The 18,091-nt window shown below is 51.6% G+C and overlaps 1 protein-coding gene across 2 annotated transcripts in view; it reads right to left on the bottom strand.

Annotated features, from left to right (window-relative positions):
* The window catches only part of KDSR (3-ketodihydrosphingosine reductase), a 738,731-nt gene that overhangs the window by 76,980 nt on the left and 643,660 nt on the right, over positions 1-18,091 (bottom strand). For both annotated transcript variants that reach the window (XM_069613690.1, XM_069613691.1), the window contains exon 9: positions 6,010-6,111. In XM_069613690.1, the coding sequence (XP_069469791.1) occupies positions 6,010-6,111 (102 nt within the window). The remainder of the gene's footprint in view (positions 1-6,009; positions 6,112-18,091) is intronic.

Consider the following 18,091-nt stretch of genomic DNA (forward strand, 5'->3'; position numbering starts at 1 on the left):
GAACAAGTTACTTACCAACTGGTAGCGTTCTTTCGACTGGATGTCCCTCCAACGTATTCCACATCTTTGACATGTAACGTCCACAGCTGTGCAGTTTGGAAACTTTTTCAGCAGAGGGCGTCCTGCATCGATGACGTTGGGTCGATGTCCCTCGAAGGCCTCCATTGAGGGCGACATCACCGGATGTCATAAATAGGACACACGGCGCCCGCAACCTCAGTTTAAGTTTTTTCCCTCAGAATGTGTGCCACCAGTCTTATGACTGCTTGACTGCACATAGCCTTGCGGAAACGTAAGCTGCAATCGCATAGGAAATTCTCCAGAGGGGCAGGCCGGGAAGGCGATGTGGAATAAGTTGGAGGAACATCCAGTCGAAAGAACGTTACCAGTTGGTAAGTAACTTGTTCTACGAATGGATTGTGTCCTCCAACGTATTCCACATCTTTGACAGACTCCCAAAGCAGTACCAGTAAATGGAGGAGGAAAAAGAATTTAGAGTACCCAATCAGATTGTGGAATAAAGAATCGCCTTTCCAAAGGCCATATCCTGACCATGGATTGTATCCAGGGAGTAATGTTTAACAAAGTTGTGGATTGAAGCCCATGTGGCTGCATCCAAATATTCCTAATAGGAACCCCCCCCCGCTGGAGGGCTGTGGAAGTAGCCACGCCCCTATTGGAATGAGCTTGCAACCCTTCAGGAGGGTCCTTACCTGCCACTCGGTAACACTCTGTAATGGTGAGGATAATCCACTTGGACAAGGTCTGTTTGGTAACAGCCTGGCCCAATCGGTGTCCAGCATATCCTACAAAGAGTTGATCGCCTACTCTGACCCTGGACAACCTAGAAATGTAAAAGCTCAGAGCTGTCCTAGGATCCAAACAATGGAGTTGCTCCTCTTCCTTACCAGGATGAGGAGGAGGGTAGAAAGATGTAAGACCCACCTTTTGACTCAAATGATATTCAGATACTACCTTTGGTAGAAAAGAGGGACGTACCCGCAGTCCAACCCTGTCCTTGTGAAACACAGCAAAGGGTGGCTTAGATGAAAGTGCCTGTAATTCACTCACTCTGCGAGCGGAAGTAACCGCAACCAAGAACACAATCTTCAAGGACAGTAATCTCAAAGGACAAGAGTGCAAAGTTTCAAACGGAACACCCATGAGAAATTTCAAAACCCAATTCAAATCCCAAACCGGCACCTGGACAGGAGACGACGGAAAGCCATTAGTTAGTACTTTAAGAAACTGAGAAATCAAAGGAATCTTAAAGTAAGAACATTCTTCAGACGAGCGCTTAAAGATAGACACCGCCGCCAGGTAAGCCTTAATGGTACCCACTTGAAGGCCCCTGTGGGCCAAAGAAAGTAATAAAGACAAAACCATAGGAATGGAGCACAGAAAACAATCAACATTGTGACTTCTGCACCAGTCGCAGAACTTGCGCCAATGGCAATGGTACATGGATTTTGTTGCAGCCCGCCTGGCCGAAAGCAACACCTCCATCACGTCATCTGGGAGATCCCAATACTTATAACTCAACCTTTCAGATACCAAGCGTGAAGGTTGAGAGTCTTGACCTCTGGATCGAGAACCTGACCTGACCTGACCCAACCACCCACCCCCTCGCACGAGAGCAGATATCTCGGTAGGGAAGAGGGCGCGGAGGGCAGATGGACATTTCTAGAAGGTCCGGGTACCATGCTCTCCTGGCACAATCCGGAGCAATGAGGATCATGTGGGAGCCGAACCTCCGTAACCTCTGCAACACTTGAGGAATGACGGGGACTGGAGGAAACGCATAGAGCAGCATGAATGACCAATCCACCATTAACGCGTCTCCTAAGGCTCCTCTTGAAGGAAATTCCCTTGAGCAAAATCTCTCGCACTTCCGGTTGACACTGGTGGCAAAGAGATCCACTTGCGGGTTATCCCAAAGGGCGAAGATCTCCTGAAGGACTTCCTGAGACAACTCCCACTCGTGAGAGATCGTGCTCTGCCTGCTGAGAGCGTCTGCCGCCACATTTTCGTCTCCTGCCAGATGAACTGCCGGGATCGAAATGTTCTGCTGGATGGCCCACAACCAGAGGTGCATTGCCTCTCTGCACAACGGAAGTGACCCTACCCCCCCCCCTTTTTGTTGAGGTAATGCCTGGCCACTGTGTTGTCCGTCATGATTAGGACACTCTTCCCCCGTACAGAGGCAAGGAAAGCCTTCAGGGCTCGCCTGATAGCCCTCAGCTCTACCATACTGATGTAGAGTCTGGACTCCGACAGAGACCAACGACCGCTGGCAGTCAAGTCGTTGGCATCAGCGCCCCATCCTGTGAGGGAAGAGTCCGTCACTACAGTCACCTACAGCCACGGTTGCCAAAACGGTTTCCCCCCCTCATCAGGTTCCCTTCGTTGGCCCACCAGAGAAGATCCTGTGAGACCGAGAGTGGAATCTGAACAGGATCCATCATCTTGCCGGAGAGCTGCGACCACTGCATCATTGCAGGTATCTCATCCCCAGCCTGGCCTCTGGCACCAGAAAAAGGCAGTATGCCATGAGGCTGAGCAACCTTAAGAATTTGAAAGCCGGGAGATTCTGGGCCTGTTGAAACTTGTCCACCATCTGCACAATGTGATGAGCTCTCACCCTGGGAGGCAAGCACTTCCCTAACACAGCCCAATGTACTGGAGCTGTTGGGTAGGCATCAGATGCGACTTCTTGAAATTCAGGGAGACGCCCAGCCTGTGGAGGGCGCGGCAGGTGAGTGAGGTGACCCAACGCTCGCTCAGGAGGGCACGTCCGGATCAACCAGTCGTCCAGGTAGGGGTAGACGTGAATCCCCCCTCACCTGAGGTACGCTGCCACCACCACCATGAGCTTGGTGAAGACCCTCGGGCGGAGGTCAATCCAAATGGCAGGACGCAAAACCTCAGGTACTTCCTGTGCGCGGGATGGATCGGCACATGAAAGTGAGCATCCTTGAGGTCCATAGACACAAACCAATCCTGAAGTTGAAGGGCCTGGAGGACGTGAGAAAGAGTGCCCATCTTGAACTTGTCGTTCTGGAGAAGTTTTTTCAACTAACGCAAGTCCATGATGGCTCTCAATCCCCTCGTCTTTCTTTGGGATAAGAAAATAAGGGGAATACCATCCCTTGTTCCTCTCCGCTACAGGCACTGGTTCTATAGCGCCTTTCTCCAGCAGGGACACGATTTCCTGCGCAAGGAGCGGATCCAGAAGCTTCAAAGAGAGTTTCCCTGGTGGATTGTCGTGAGGCTGCTGAAGGAAGTCAAGGCAGTAGCCGTGGGCTAAGATATCCAGAACCCACGCATCTGAAGTAATGGCTCGCCACTCTTCGAGATACTGAGACAGTCTGCCCCCAACCGGCGAACCATGGGACATGGCCTCATGACTGTTTGGAAGCGTCTACGGCAGCGCCTGAAGGCAAAGAGGCAGCTGCCTGAACGGCTTTGGCACCACGATTTCCCCCGACCACCATGGGTACTTTTTTGCGCTGGCCCCTTTGACTGGCGGCCCCTCTCGTTCTACCAAAGGAAGAGTAGTAACGAAAAGAACCTCCCATCCACTGCTGTCACCTGCTACGAAAAGGCGGAGGACGCACTGCAGAGCTTAAAGATTTCGCCACAGCTTTCGCGGTCTGCAACCTCTCAAAGCTCTCGTCAGCCTTGCTGCCAAACAAATGAGCGCCATTAAAGGGCATGTTCAGAAGACAGGCCTGCACATCCGGAGCAAACCCCGACTTCCGCAACCACGCAAATCTGCGTATAATGGTGCTCGCAGCCATGGATCGGCTAACGCCGTCGGCGGTAGCCAAACCCGACTGAAGGGATTCACACATGGCATCCTTGCCATCCTGCACGAGAGCAAGGAACCCATCCCTTTCCTCCCCCTCGGGAATATGCTCAGCAGCCAAAGAAACAATTCCACAGAGTGTGTGAAAACCTTGCCAAGGCACACGTGGAGTTGGCTGGTTTCAAGGCCATGCTCCCAGCAGAAAATACCTTCCGGGGCCAACCGTCGAAGCGCTTGTCGTCTCTATCCAGAGGGATGGTAGGGTACGCTGCCTACCTTGAGGTGGCCGTAGTCGCCTGCACCACCAAACTATTAGGAGTGGGGTGAGTAGATAAATAGCTGGGGTCGCTAACGGAAGGGCAGTATTTCTTAGTCAAAGATTTATTAACAGCCGGAAGAGATTCCGGAGACTGCCAAGCAGCTGCCACCCTTTTCTGCAAGGTAAGATTAAATAGCTAAACAGGGTCAGAGGACGGACCTTGATCTAAAAGGTCTGTTTGATCATCCTGCACGAAGTCTTCAGGAGGACTGGACCAGGCCAGATACTCCCAGACTCTCACCATGAGCCTTCTGTACGAAGACTGCATGAGCCCCAGGCTCAGGCCTACCGAATTCCACTTCCGGAGAACTGTCCAACCCACTGGCATCATGGAGGGTCTGCCTCAAGTCCTCCAACTGATGGTCTCCAGAAAAAAGTGGAGCCTCATCAAGTTCACCAGGGTCCTCAAACTCAGACCTTGCCTCCTCTTCATAAATGTCATCCAGCGGGGGCTGAAACCCAGGCCTGAAGACAGAAGAGGGCCTGGAGGCCAAAACTGGCCGCACAGACTTCCCAGTAGCCTTCCTTGGAGGATCCACGAGATCTGGGTACTCCAAAGGGAAATTTTGAGAAAAAAAACCAAAACAGATAACCTCGACGTCGTGAGCGCCGAAGGTGTCGACAAAGGTGCCGACGGCGCCATGGGCTGATACGACGGCAAAGCGTCGATGTCAGAGTCAGACGGACATGGCGCCGACCGAGTCGACACCGGCCCCGAGCCCTCATTAGGTTGCTGCGGTCTCGCCAGAGACGAGGACCGGGACCTAGAAGCACATCTCTTGCGACTTTTCGAATCCTTGTCCGTACGGGGCCTCGAAGGCTCCTGATGTGAGTTGCGTCATGTACCCGAGTCCGAAGGCGTGCGAGCCATGGTACGAGACCGATCCTGGCCGGCTTCGGTAGAAGGCACGACCGGACCTGTGCCCTGCGATTGAAACATCGCAAAAATGTGCTCTTTAGACGCAGCCCATTCCTCTGGAGTCGAGGACTTCGTCGGGCATACGATCTTCCTCGAGGCACCATCCTCCGAGGAGGACAGGGAAGGCGACCGGTGACAGCGCTTCCTAGAGTGCCGGGATGAGGAAGAAGAATGGTGGGAACCACTCCGGGACTGAGATCCCTGGGACTCCTTCCGACGCGGAGAGTCGCCCCTCGAGTTGTCGGTGGAAACCCCCTTAGACTTAGATTTGAACGTTTGGGACTTAGCAGGCTTAGAGCCCCTACCTACCTGGAGCTTCCCCTTCTTCTCCCGCGAGGCCTTGGCAGTCAGCGACTGGCATTTCGAGCAGTCATCGGTGTCGTGCGACTCACCCAGGCACCACAAACAAATGTGGTGCGTGTCGGTGAGCGACATTTTCGACTTGCAGTCCAAGCAGGTCTTGAAGCCAGATCGCGGAGTCGGAGGGGTCGAAGAGAAAGACATCGTAACGATGAACACACAAGGCGCGCCGAGTTTCACGAAGCAACACGTTCGTGGAAAAAACGGAACTGAGGCTGCGGGCGGCATGCGTCCTATTTATAACATCCGGTGACATCACCCTCGACAGAGGCCTTCGGGGGACATCGACCCAACGTCATTGACGCAGGACGCCCTCTGCTGACAAAGTTTCCGAAGTGCACAGCTGTGGACATTACATGTCAAAGATGTGGAATACTTAGGAGGACACAATCCATTAGACATTTGATTTGCAATGGTAGGATAAGCATTCTGTTGTAGAATTACATTTGAAAATATGTCAACTGATTAAGGGACATAACCATTCAGTAATGTTATGGGGCGTTCACCATACAACAGACAAAGGCAAGGAGCAGTGATTGGAACCCCCAGAATATCGACTGAGAATTCAATGTGTAACTGGAGTTGCCTCAAATCAGTACATACCTGCTGGAGTCCCTCTGTAATAGAGGTGACTGGAGACATCCCACACGTCAATGACGACAGCATATATCCATCTGAGCCAACCGAACTATTAAAATTTCCTTGCTGTTGACAAAGAAAACATTTTATCAATGGGTGCTATACACATTCAATTGAATCAAGTGTTTAGGGTCATCTGAAACCCACTGATTTAGCACAGAGCTTCAAAATGACACAGCAAATTAAACATTAAGAATAGGCCATCTCAACTTACTCAAAGATTAAAAGGAGGTCCAACAATAATAAGCCACTAAAATGTATACTAACTAATGGTTAATATGATGTACCAATTACATGCACCACTACAATTCTTGTGACTTCACTCAACTGTTGGGAAGGGTTTCTCTTTTCGCAACTCTCTCTCCATATTCTACAGACCCCAAACATTTTGCATTTGTTTTTACACCATGGCCTAACTTTTTACAGTAAAGTGAAGCCTTGAGCCTCACTTCTCTGTCCTTTTGCGCACTTGTTATTGGGAAAATAACTTAGCCCTTCAGACTGTCAGTACTGGGAAACTAGGTTTCCCTTTTCTTGTAAATGTTACTATTTTTGGGTCACTTTCATGTTGCACAATGCAACTTCCAATGCAGTGCAATGGGGATACTTTTGTATCACCCTAGACTTCACTCAAAGGATGTTTTGGTTACTTTCAAATGTGCCCAAGTACAAGCTGGTGGCAGCTGTTACATTTTTCCTGTATTCTTAATTATCCATCTCTTATTTACCACGCTTAGCTCCTGTGGCTAGTGTCTTAACATGGCTGTGCCATGAGGTTTTTTCGCTTGTCTTTGGCCATTTTGTTCTTTTGCCTTCTTCCTACGTTGCCAGGTCAGGAATGTCCTTTTATGGTCATGCACTTGCCAGGGAAATCCTTGCTTTTCGTGGGCTAGTGTCTTTGGGTTCCGGGAAGTGGGTTGGGACAGTCTGGTTCCAATCAACATAATGGTGCCAGTATGTCTGAGTGTGTATGCAAGAGTACGACCCACAGTGGTCCCTGATTGGATCACTGCTGGTGTGCATGTGTGGGGGCAGATCTTTACATTGGCAGGCGGGTCTGATCGCTCACCTGAATTTGTGATAAAAAGGAGTCCTGCAGCCATTCCAGCAGATCAGAAGGGGAGCCAAGTATCCTGTGCAGCTGTGCAGACGAAGGAAGACCCGTGGACTGATCCTGAAGAGGCCTGGCGATCAAGTCTTGCTGCGGTCCCAGTGGAGCCCTGCCTGGCTACTGATCTCAGAAGACCCTCGTTGGTGCTTCGACCCTCTGGGCCAATGGCAACAACCAGTCTTCACATCTTCGCCTGTTCCTTATTTGGACAGGTTTTATAAAGTTCAAATAAGGGCATCATAAAACCATATCGGAGACAGTACAAAACACAACTCTTAGTTTAAGGCTGCGCCACCTGTGAACATTTGGTAGCATAGATAGAGCATCCCGGCTTATCTTAGGAGGGAGAGAGGGCTGTAGCATGGTACAAAGAAATAGTAGCATACATATGGTCCAAAGAAGAAACACTATGGTATTTTAAAAATAAAGGGTTTAACTACAAGTAGGCCAAGATACTGGGAAAGTAAGTACTGCAACGTATCGTATATTAATAATTACTCACCGTAGTGACTAACGTACTCTTAGTCCATAGTCCCCTTTACTCCACCCTTGCGGACAGGAGACGTAACCTTACTCCGCCCACCGGCACCACTCCTCAGTCCCCATTGACGCGTTGACAATATTTAACATTGCCTAATGACACCAGTGTTATAAGGGGAGCGGGGGTGGTGGGACGTATGGAGGAAAGGGGACTATGGACTAAGATTACGTTAGTCACTACAGTAACTATTAATTACTCTTACGTCCCGTCCCCTTTCCTCCATACTAAATGGGCGATTACAACTGAATGTAGCCCCAGGGTGGAGAGGAGACCCTCCCTAAGCAAATAGGTTCCTTAGAACCATCTGTCCGACGGCCGCGTCCGACTTCGAGCCAGCGTCCAAACAGTAATGCTTACAGAAAGCTGAAGGGGTGGCCCAGGTGGCCGCCCTGCTGATGACCTGCCACAGAACCTGCCGTTGGGATGCAATGGCCGTGGCTTTGGCTCTAACAGCATGGGCGCGAATGTTAGCTGGCAGCGGCTTGTGCTGCCCCTCGTAGGTCTCCTTGATGGCCGAAACCATCCACCGTGCAATAGAGGCCTTGGATGCTCGATACCTGGGCCTAGATCCCCCAAAGGTGACAAACAGTGCATCCGACTCGCAGAAGCCCTTGGTCCTGTCCAGATAGAATTTCAGAGTGCGTCTGAAATCCAGACAGTGCAAGACTCTGAGCCTCGTCCCTGGGGTCAGCAAAAAACGTAGGTAAGACTATTTCCTCGTTTAGATGGAAAGCGGAGGGTACCTTCGGTAGGAATGGCGGATGTGTCTGCAAGACTACTTTATCCCTGTGAAAAGCGGTACAGGGTTCTGAGGCCACCAGAGCCTGGATCTTGCTGACTCTGCAGGCAGAGGTGAGGCCCGCTAACAAAGCTGTTCTAATGATAACCATGATGTCCGCAGATGCCATTGGCTCGAAGGGTTTGTGCGCCAAGGCGCCCACCACCACATTGAGGTCCCCAACGGGGTCTGGCTTCTTGATGGGTGTGTAGAGTCTGGACGGGCAGGCCAAATGTCTCCTGACTATCGGGTTGGAAGAGGAAAAGACCTCCTCCTCCGAATTTCTGTAGGCCCCTATGGCTACCAGATAGGTGCGGCATGTGTCTACCTGTACGCCTGAGTGTGCAAGGTGTGCCGAGAAGGAGAGCACATCATCCAGCGTACAGGTAAGGGGGTCGATCTCCTTGAAGTCCACCCAATGGCAGACCCTAGTCCATTTACTCTTGTATTGGCTCCTGGTAGCCTTGCTCCTGGCGCCTTGAATGATTTCCAGGTTAGCCTGTGATAGGCTCAGGTGCTTGAGCATGACCTGTTCAGGAACCACGCTGCGAGGGCTAACTTCTGTGGGGCGGGATGGATGACCCTGCCCCCCTGCTGGACCAGGAGATGGGCTGGCCCCATCAGAAGGCGAATGGTTGGTCTGTCTGTGAGGCTGAGCAGTTCAGAGAATCACTGTCTCGCCGGCCACCATGGAGCTATCAGAATGATGCTGACGTGACAAGATTCCTTTATCTTGCATATCTCCCTGTGGACCAGAGGCGTGGGAGGGAAGGCATATGCTGTCATGCCGTCCCACTGTAACTGGAATGCGTCACCCAGGGAGCCGGGGCCCTGCCCCTGCCAGGAAACAAACTGTTGGCACTTCCTGTTGTCCCAGGAGGCAAGCAGATCCACTTGAGGATGCCCCCATCTGCTGAAGATCTCCAGCAGCACTTGGTCGTTCCATTGCCATTTGCAATTGTCCACTTCTATTCTGCTGAGCCTGTCCACTTCCAAGTTGGCCTCCCCCCGTGAGGTGGAAGGCCGTGAGTTAGATGTTCTCCCGGGCCCATTCCCACATGCTGACCGCTAGGCTGCACAGTGGCGGGTACCTGGTACGTCCCTGTTTGTTGACATAGTACATGCTGGTGTAGTTGTCGGTCTGGATAAGGACGGTCTTGCCCCCAATGAGCGGAAGGAAAGCTCTGAGAGCTAGCTAGATGGCCTTGAGCTCCAGCCAGTTGATGAGACGTCTGCTCCTGCCGGGTCCAGACTCCATGATTGCGGTGGCTGTCCAGAGTGGCTCCCCAGCCTTCCAGGGAGGAGTCCGTAATGATGGTGACCTGTGGGGCAAGCTTCCGGAAGGGCTTGCCTGTCCACAGGTTGCAGTCCCTGGACCACCATGTGAGGTCCGAGCGGAGAGAAAGAGGGATACTGACCGGCTCTACTTGGGATCCCTTCTGCTGATTCCATGAGGCTGTGAAGTGCAGCTGTAATCTCCTCATCCTGAGTCTCGTGTGTGGCACGGCCAGTAGGACCGCTGTCATACCACCTAATAAGTGTTGGTACCACCAGGCCGTCACTGCTCTGGTAAGGAAGTGAGCAGCAGCTCGCTTGAAGGCCGTGACCTTGTCCTCCGAGGGAAAGACTCTCTTGGAGCTTGTATCCCAGATGAGGCCCAGGAAGGTCAGGCTCTGCGTAGGCTGCAGTTGAGACGTCTTGAGGTTGATCGTAAACCCCAGAACGTGGAGTGTGTTCGTAAGTGCGGAGGAAGTGTGGATAACTGCCTCCAGAGATCTCACCCTGACGAGCCAGTCGTCTAGGTACGGGTAGATGTGGTGGCCCTGGGCCCTGAGAAGGGCTGCCAATGCTTTCATGAGCCTGGTAAATACCCTGGGGGCTGAGGTCAGGCCAAAGGGTAGCACCTTGTATTGGAAATGGCAGCCCATGATCCTGAAGTGCAGGAAGGAGCGATGTGGTTGCCAAATCGAGACGTGTAAATAAGCGTCCTTCAGATCCAGGGAGCACGTCCAGTCTCTCTTGTCTAGTGTCTCCGTAATGAGTGCTGGCGTAACCATCTTGAATTTTTGAAGAGGGAGGTAGAGGTTGAGGGTGGATAGGTCGAACAACTCTCAGGCCAGCCTGGTTCTTCTTTTGTATGGCAAAAATCCTGGAATAAAAGCCCAATGCTCTCTGGGAGGCTGGGGCTTCTTCCACTGCCCGACTCTCGACGAGCGACCAAATTTCTGACAACAGAAGTTGCCAACGCTATCTGTGGGAGAGGGGGGAGGGTAGAGATGGGGGAACCAGTAGACGGTACCCAGAGGATACTACCGAGAGGATCCAGGGGTCCGAAAAGTTCTGGTGCCAAAAATGCACGTGAAAGGCAAGCCTGCCCCCCACCGGAGAAACGTGGACCCAAAGGGATGCGTCATGCTTTCTTTCCCTCTGAGGCTGCTGCGGAGGAGGGGGGGGGGAATGGAAAAAGCCCCTACCCCCCACCCTTTGTTGTTTGCACCGGTGCTGACTCGGAGAGCAGACAGGCTGCCTCGACCTCCGTTCCTGGAAGCCCCAGAACTTGCCGAACGCCCGCCCCTTGTTGGAGCGCTGATGCGACTGTGTACGCCTTGAGCATGGCATTCGTAAGGATAAAGACTTTGCGGTTTGCAAGCTGTTCTTTTTTTATCTAATTCCTAATTGGTTGTAGAGTGAAAGAGGTCACTACCCTCGAATGGAAGGTCCAATATGCTTTCCTGGACATCAGGGTTAAACTTAGTAGCCCAAAGTCAGGCAGTCCTTCTCATATCTGTGGCAATGCATGTGGCCCGGCCAGAGGTATCAATGTGGGCCACGCTGGACTAGGATGTCCTACGCTACCAGCTTGGCTTCTCCTAGCCCCGCCTTGAACTGTGCTTGGGTCTGCACCGGAAGCTCTGGAAGGAAGTCTGCTACTTCCCGGCAAAGCCTTTAGTTAACGGCTGCCAGCATGGCATCCGCGTTGGATTGACGCAGGTTCAGAGAGGCGCAGTACAGCATCTTCCCGTACGCCTCCTTCTCCTCCTTGCCTAGCAGCGTCAAGGACGAGGTGGAAGAGCATGACTGAGGTTTAGAGTAGAGTGACATCACAGCGATCACCGAAGAAGGCGGTTGAGGGTGCACCGACAGCAAGAGCGGATCCCCCTCCATCTGTCTGTACTTGCGTTGCGGCTCTGATTGACAGGTTGGCCCGAGGTAAGGCAACAACATCTTTCTGCATCGGGATACCCATTCTGGTAGAGGGTCATAGGGGGAGGACTTCTGCCAAGACCCCCTCCTTGGGCTGCTCGACCGCTGGTTGAGAAAGGCCCAAATATTCCGCCAAACCTGCAAGCCGTTCGTGGAAGGCATTTTCTGACGACTGCGTGTCAGAGTCCTCCTCGTCTGTGTCCACCAGAGCATCCGGCTGGTCCAGAGCGGGTGGAGGAGTGCTCGGCGCGGTGGGCTGTGGTGTGGAGATTGGAGCCGGAGGCCGCTGCAGAGGCTTGTGTGGAAGACATGCATTACTCACCGTAATAGCATTTCTGATGATTGTATCCGCTTAGATTCACATGCTGTACATATGGTCCGACATCCAGTGGTAACCGCAGAGTATTACATCTCGTCTTTCGGGGACCGAAAGGGGACGTCGGCATAGGCGTGTCCGTAACACTATCCCTATCGTGACGTGTAGTGTACCCAAAATCCCTCACGCACCGAGGTCCCTCCGATTGTATTTTTTCTGCCATGAGGGAGCCCAAGGCTATAGTGAGTGAGTACATAAAGAGAGAAAGTAGTAAGACGTCTATGTTCCTTTCACCCGGAGCGGGGAGGCAGGGAGGGTGCATGTGAATCTAAGCAGATACAATCATCAGAAATGCTATTACGGTGAGTAATGCAGGTCTTCTGATGCTTGCTAATCTGCTTAGAATCACATGCAGTGCATAGACTAACGAGCAGTACCCGGAGTTGGAGGTGGGTTGTGAGAAGGGACAGTAGAGAAAAGATGTCTTCGTACTGCTTGTCCCACCTGAGAATCAGACCTAGAATGAGTGTCTAGACAATAGTATTTTGTAAAGGTGTGTACAGAACTCCATGTTGCCCCTTTGCAAAGGACTCGAGGGGAACATTTTAAATGAATGCTATGGATGACCTGGTGCCTCGAGTAGAATGTGCTCTGGGTTTGAGGGGCAGTTCTCTCTTAGCAAGAGGGAAACAGTGAGATCCATTTGCCAATCCACCTTGAGATAGCTGATTTAGAGACAGGATCCCCTTCTCTACCAGCTGTCACTGAAAAGAAGAACTGTTTAGTCTTCCTCAGTGGTTTAGTTCTTTCCAGGTAGAACATGACTGCCCTGTGCACATCCAGTGTGTGTAGGCTTCTTTCGGCCATGTTAGTAGGGTTCTGGAAGAAAGTGGGTAGTTCGATTGATTGGTTCACATGGAACTTTGAGATGAATTTAGGTGCAAATCTGAGATGTGTGCGCAGAACTACCTTATCTTTGTGGACTGTAACAAAGGGGTCTAGAACAGAAAGAGCCTGTAGTTCGCTAACCCTTCTGATAGAAGTGATAGTCACTAGGAAGGCTGTTTTATATGTCGGGTCTTTCAGACTTGCTTTATGCATAGGCTCAAAGGGAGCTCCCATGGGCCTGGTCAAAACCACATTTAGATCCCCATCCAGGGGCTGGGTGAGAAATGGGAGGATAAATCCTCTTAACCCCTTCCATAAAGTCTTTAATGACAGGTATTGTCCACCACGACACCTTTTGTAGTGACCTGGGCTAGGTTGACAGAGCAGCCAGATGAACCTTTAGGGAATTGAAGACTAACTCAGTGTCCAACAGATGGGTTAGATGCAGCACAATGTGTGTGGGTGAGCAATCGATGGGATTGACGCCCTTGGAATTGCACCAGATGACAAAACGTTTCCATTTGCTGGCATAGCAATAATGTGTATTCGGTTTTCTCGCTTCCCTGACTATGTCCATGCACCTCTAAGGGAGGTGCAGGTGTCCAAACTCTATGATCTCAGAAGCCAAGCTGCTAAGTTCAGGGTTTGTGGGCATGGGTGTAGGGTCTCCCCCCTGTCCCGAGACAACATGTTGTACGGGCAGGGTAGTTTTATTGGTGGGGAGAGGAACATTTCCATCAGGTGAGCGAACCAGGGTTTGCGGGCCCACATGGGGGCCACCAGTATCATGGTAACTGGTTCCTGGTGCATCTTGTGTACTATCTTGTTGAGAAGGGGAGTCGGGGGGCGGGGAGGGGAAGCATAGACAAATTTCCCCAACCATGTCACCCAGAGACCGTTCCCCTTGGATCGGTTCTGGGGGTACCTGGAGACGTAGTCTGGGCATTGGGCGTTTTCCTGATTTGCGAACAAGTCGATCTCTGGGAAGCCCTTTGTATTCTTCTGGCAGAGGAAAATCTCTGCTGAGTACGTCTGCTAGAAGATTGAGTTCCCCTGGAACATGTTGGGTCAACAAAAACATCTTGTGTTTGAGAGCCCATATCCAAATGTTTTGGGACAGCTTGAATACATTGCTGTAGTGCTGTCCGTTAGAATCAGCACTGTCTTCCCTTGCAGTTGCATCTGAAAGGCCTTCAGTGCTTTGAACACCGCCAATAGCTCCAGTAAGTTTAAATGGCTGGATGCTATTCGAGGGGACCACACTCCGTGCGCTGTCTGCTGAAGCAGGTGAGCCCCCCCTCCCGTGAGAGATGCGTCTGTCGTGAGAGAGGCTTCCACTGTAGGGGTGGTAAAGGTCTTCCCCTTCAAGAGGTTTTCTCTTGACCACCACTGCAGAGAGAGAACGAGGGCTGACGAGACAACTACCAGATCTTCCCATTGTCCGCTGGCCTGACACCACTGGCTGTTGAGCCACTCTTGCATGGGACGCATGCACAGCCACGCGTGGGGAACCAAGTATATGCAGGACGCCATCATTCCTAGCAAGCGCATGGCTTTGTGCACCGTCACCTCCTGATTGGCTACATATTGAGGGATCCGAAAAAACATGTTCTGAACCCTCTCGTTGGAGGGGAAGACGAGACCGTCCTTCGTCCGAATTAGAGCTCCCAGAAATTGTTTTATTTGACTGGGGACTAAACTGGATTTCTTTTTGTTGATTGAGAAACCCAGACTGAACAGGAGGTCTACTGTTTTTTGGGTGTTCGAAAAACAAACGTCGAACGAGTCCCCCGTAATGAGCCAGTCGTCGAGGTAAGGGTAAACTGGGACTGATAGTCTGCACCACTGCCAGGACTTTGGTAAACACCCTTGGTGCCGAAGCGATGCCGAAGGGGAGTACCTTGAACTGGTAATGCCTGTCCTGGATCATGAACCTCAGGTATTTTCTGTGTGCCGGCAACATTGAAATATGAAAGTATGCATCTTTCATGTCCAATGTTGCCATGTAATCCCCTTGTTTCAGCAATGGAATCACCTCCTGCAGTGTTACCATGCGAAACTTCTGGGGGTTTTATAAACTTGTTCGCTAGATGCAGATCTAGAACAGGGCGCATGGCGAGATCCTTTTTGGGTACAAGGAAGTACACTGAATAAATACCCTCGTTTACCTGAAGAATGGGGATGGCTTCTATGGCGTCCGTCCCAGCAGGGCTTCCACCTCTTGGTTCAGGATCTCCATATGGTCCGGTGAAAGGCGCCGTGAGCGCGGCGGTCTGAATTGTAGAGGTCGGGTACTTCCACACATTAACCGTGGGCGACCGTCTTTATGATCCACTGGTCTGAAGTTATGCCATGAGGAAAGATGTTAATCGCCCCCGACCGGGGTGACATGGGAGGGGACCTGGATTTGGTGGTCATTTCTGACCAGAGGCTGTGGCTCCTCTGGGATTGGGGTCTCTGCCGCGTTTGACCCCTTGCTCGGTAGTATGCAGTGTTTCCAGAAGTCTGTCCTGAGTTGAAGTTTCCTGTGCCATAGTTGTTTTGACCAGCACGGGCTTGCCCCCGAAAGGACCGCTGAGAGTTATTACGCCTCTGGGTGGAAGGCTTCTGAGTGATCTGTTGCAGTGACTTCAGAGTCTCATGCACCTTCTTGGCTGTTTCCAAAGCCTCATCCACTACCTTCCCGAAGAGGTTAGAGTCCTCAATGGGCTTGTTGATGAGGGAGGCTGGAGTCTCCGGTTTAAAACCAGACGTACACAGCCAAGCGTGTCTTTTCAGCAGGGTCCCTTGAGCTAGAGACCTGCCTGCAGTTAACGCAGTGTCGAGAGTGTTCTTGATCACATGCTGGTTAACTTGTCTTCCCTCCATTACAATGGAGAGAAGCTTCGATTTTGCGGGTTCAGGAACCTCTTGGAGGCCTTCCTGGAGCAACTTACCTTGGGCGTCAGCATAGCTTGCCAATAGTGCAGTATTATTAGCAATCCGCGTAGTGTATGTGGGTGCTGACGTGACCCGTTTGCCAAGGGCATACTGTCGCTTAGATTCCTTGTCCGGCGGTCATTCCCCCGCAGCAAGGGGTACCCCTGTCCTTCTCCAAGTGGTAGTCACTACCAATGAATCTGGGATGGGGTGCCCTCTGATGTAAAGAGGGTCGGAACAGGAAGGCCGAAATAATTTTTCGACTCTTGGGTTCACTGCCCGGGTTTGAGCTGGTGATACCAATGAGGGAGCCACCCTTCTCTTCACAGAGTTGAGGAGGGTTATGGCCTGGCTAGATGGAGGTTTCTCCGTAACGATATCCTCCATAAGATCCTGCTCAGGCACCGCATCCTGAGTGCAAATTTTGAAGTATTCAGCGGCTTCTTTCATCATGGAGTTGAACGCTATTTGGTCATCCACAGGCGAGGCCTGGCGAGCCGGAGTGGACGGAGGAGAATCCAGGCACAAAACATCAGAGTCCTGATCTTGCTGTGTCCATGGGTCTTGACCTACCTGCTGGGTTTCCTCCCAGTTGTCCGTAGTATCCGGTTATTCTTCCTCATAACGTTGAAGAAATGAAGCTTCCTCTTCTTCATTATAAATGTCCCTATATGTGTCCATGTGGACTACGTCTTCCTGCTGAAAGGCATGAGACTGATCTTCAATCTGGAGATTAGGGTCCATTTGAGCCCTTTTTGCGGAGGATGGTCAGAAAACCAGATAATCCTCCCCAGCCGATCCATACACCCTTCGAACATCTCTGTAGTGCATTTAGAGGACCCAAACGGGCCTGCAGGTGGAGAAACAACGTTTTCCGCCCTACCGCATCGAAAAGGGTCCTTTAGGGTGTCGGAGAGAGGCTCCTGGCTATCTTCGTAAGCGTCATAAGAATCAGGATCCCAATCCGCATCTGAAACTTTTTCTGCGGCTTGTCTCATAACTTTGGGCGGACTGGGGTAAGACCCACTGCCGCTGTAATCCTTTCGATGCTGTCTTCGATAGTCGATGAATCAGCGTGAGACAAAGGCTCCATTGGTTTACCGGCAGGTAAACTACCTTCCGTGACGCTAGAGGGCCTAGCGGTCGGTTTTTTGGGTAGAGGCCTAGCTGTAGTTTTTGGGCCTACCACAGCCTTTGAGACCGTCGGACTTCCGCGCTTCAACGTTTGCAGTTTTTGGAGTAGCGCCCTTGTTTGATTTGGATCGCCTAGTCCTAAGACGCTGCTGCGGATGCAGGGAAGGCTTTGGATCAGAACGATCCGAGGAAACCGGCAAAGTTTTCGGCAGCCCCGTTGGCGCTTTCACCTTTTTCGACAAAGATGTCGAAATCGGTATAAGGGTTGTGTGCTTAGTGCGATGCTCTTGTACGCCCCTGTCGCCAGGTGTTGTCCCTGTAGCGAGACCAGAGTCAATCCTTAAAGGGTCGGGGATGGGCATGGCAGACCTAGAAGCGTCCGCCTCAAGGTCTATAACATCCGCAACGGATGTTTGATCATACAAAGTACCCAGTCACTCTCAGCGGGTGTGGCGGTGGGGGAAGGGGGTTCCACCTGCGACATACCGTACGCGGCCCATCGCTTTACACAGCGCTTCTTATGGGTTTTGGGCGCTAGGGGGAAGACAGGCCTTACACGTCCTGTGCTCGTCCTTCCAAGGATATCTAACCCTAAAATTAGGGCAGAATCTAAAGGGAGTCCTTTCCATAGCTAAAGGGAATGATGACCAGACCAGAAGGGAAAAGAGGGGAAAGGAGGGGAAAGGAGGAAAGGCATACCGACAATATGGCCACCCCGACCCCACTCTCCCTACTGTATAGGTCGGCCAGAAGGCCCGACCATGTGGAAAATCTGGCCGCCGGATCTTAGGCGCCGAAATCCACAGCCGTAGACGAATACCTCGTAGACTTCGTAGAAGATGTTCTTGTAGTTGAAGTGACTTAACAGGGAATAACCGACAATTCGGTGAGATAAGAACAAGTTACTTTCTTACCTGGTAACGTTCTTTCGATGGGATGGTCCGACGACGTATTCCATATCTATGACAGGTAATGTCCACAGCTGTGCTGCTTTGGAAAATCTTTGGCGTGTGCGTCCTGCGTCGATGACGTCGATGCGCCGTCCCCGAGGACCTCCTCCAACGGCCAACGTCACCCGATGTGATAAGTAGGACGCACGACGCCCATAGCCTCAGTTATAGTTTTTTCGCAGAACGTGTGCCACCAGTTTTCTGC

The sequence above is a fragment of the Ambystoma mexicanum genome, chromosome 5p (assembly GCF_040938575.1).
Source record: "Ambystoma mexicanum isolate Mex_15411 chromosome 5p, UKY_AmexF1_1, whole genome shotgun sequence".
NCBI classification, from domain to species: Eukaryota; Metazoa; Chordata; class Amphibia; order Caudata; family Ambystomatidae; genus Ambystoma; species Ambystoma mexicanum.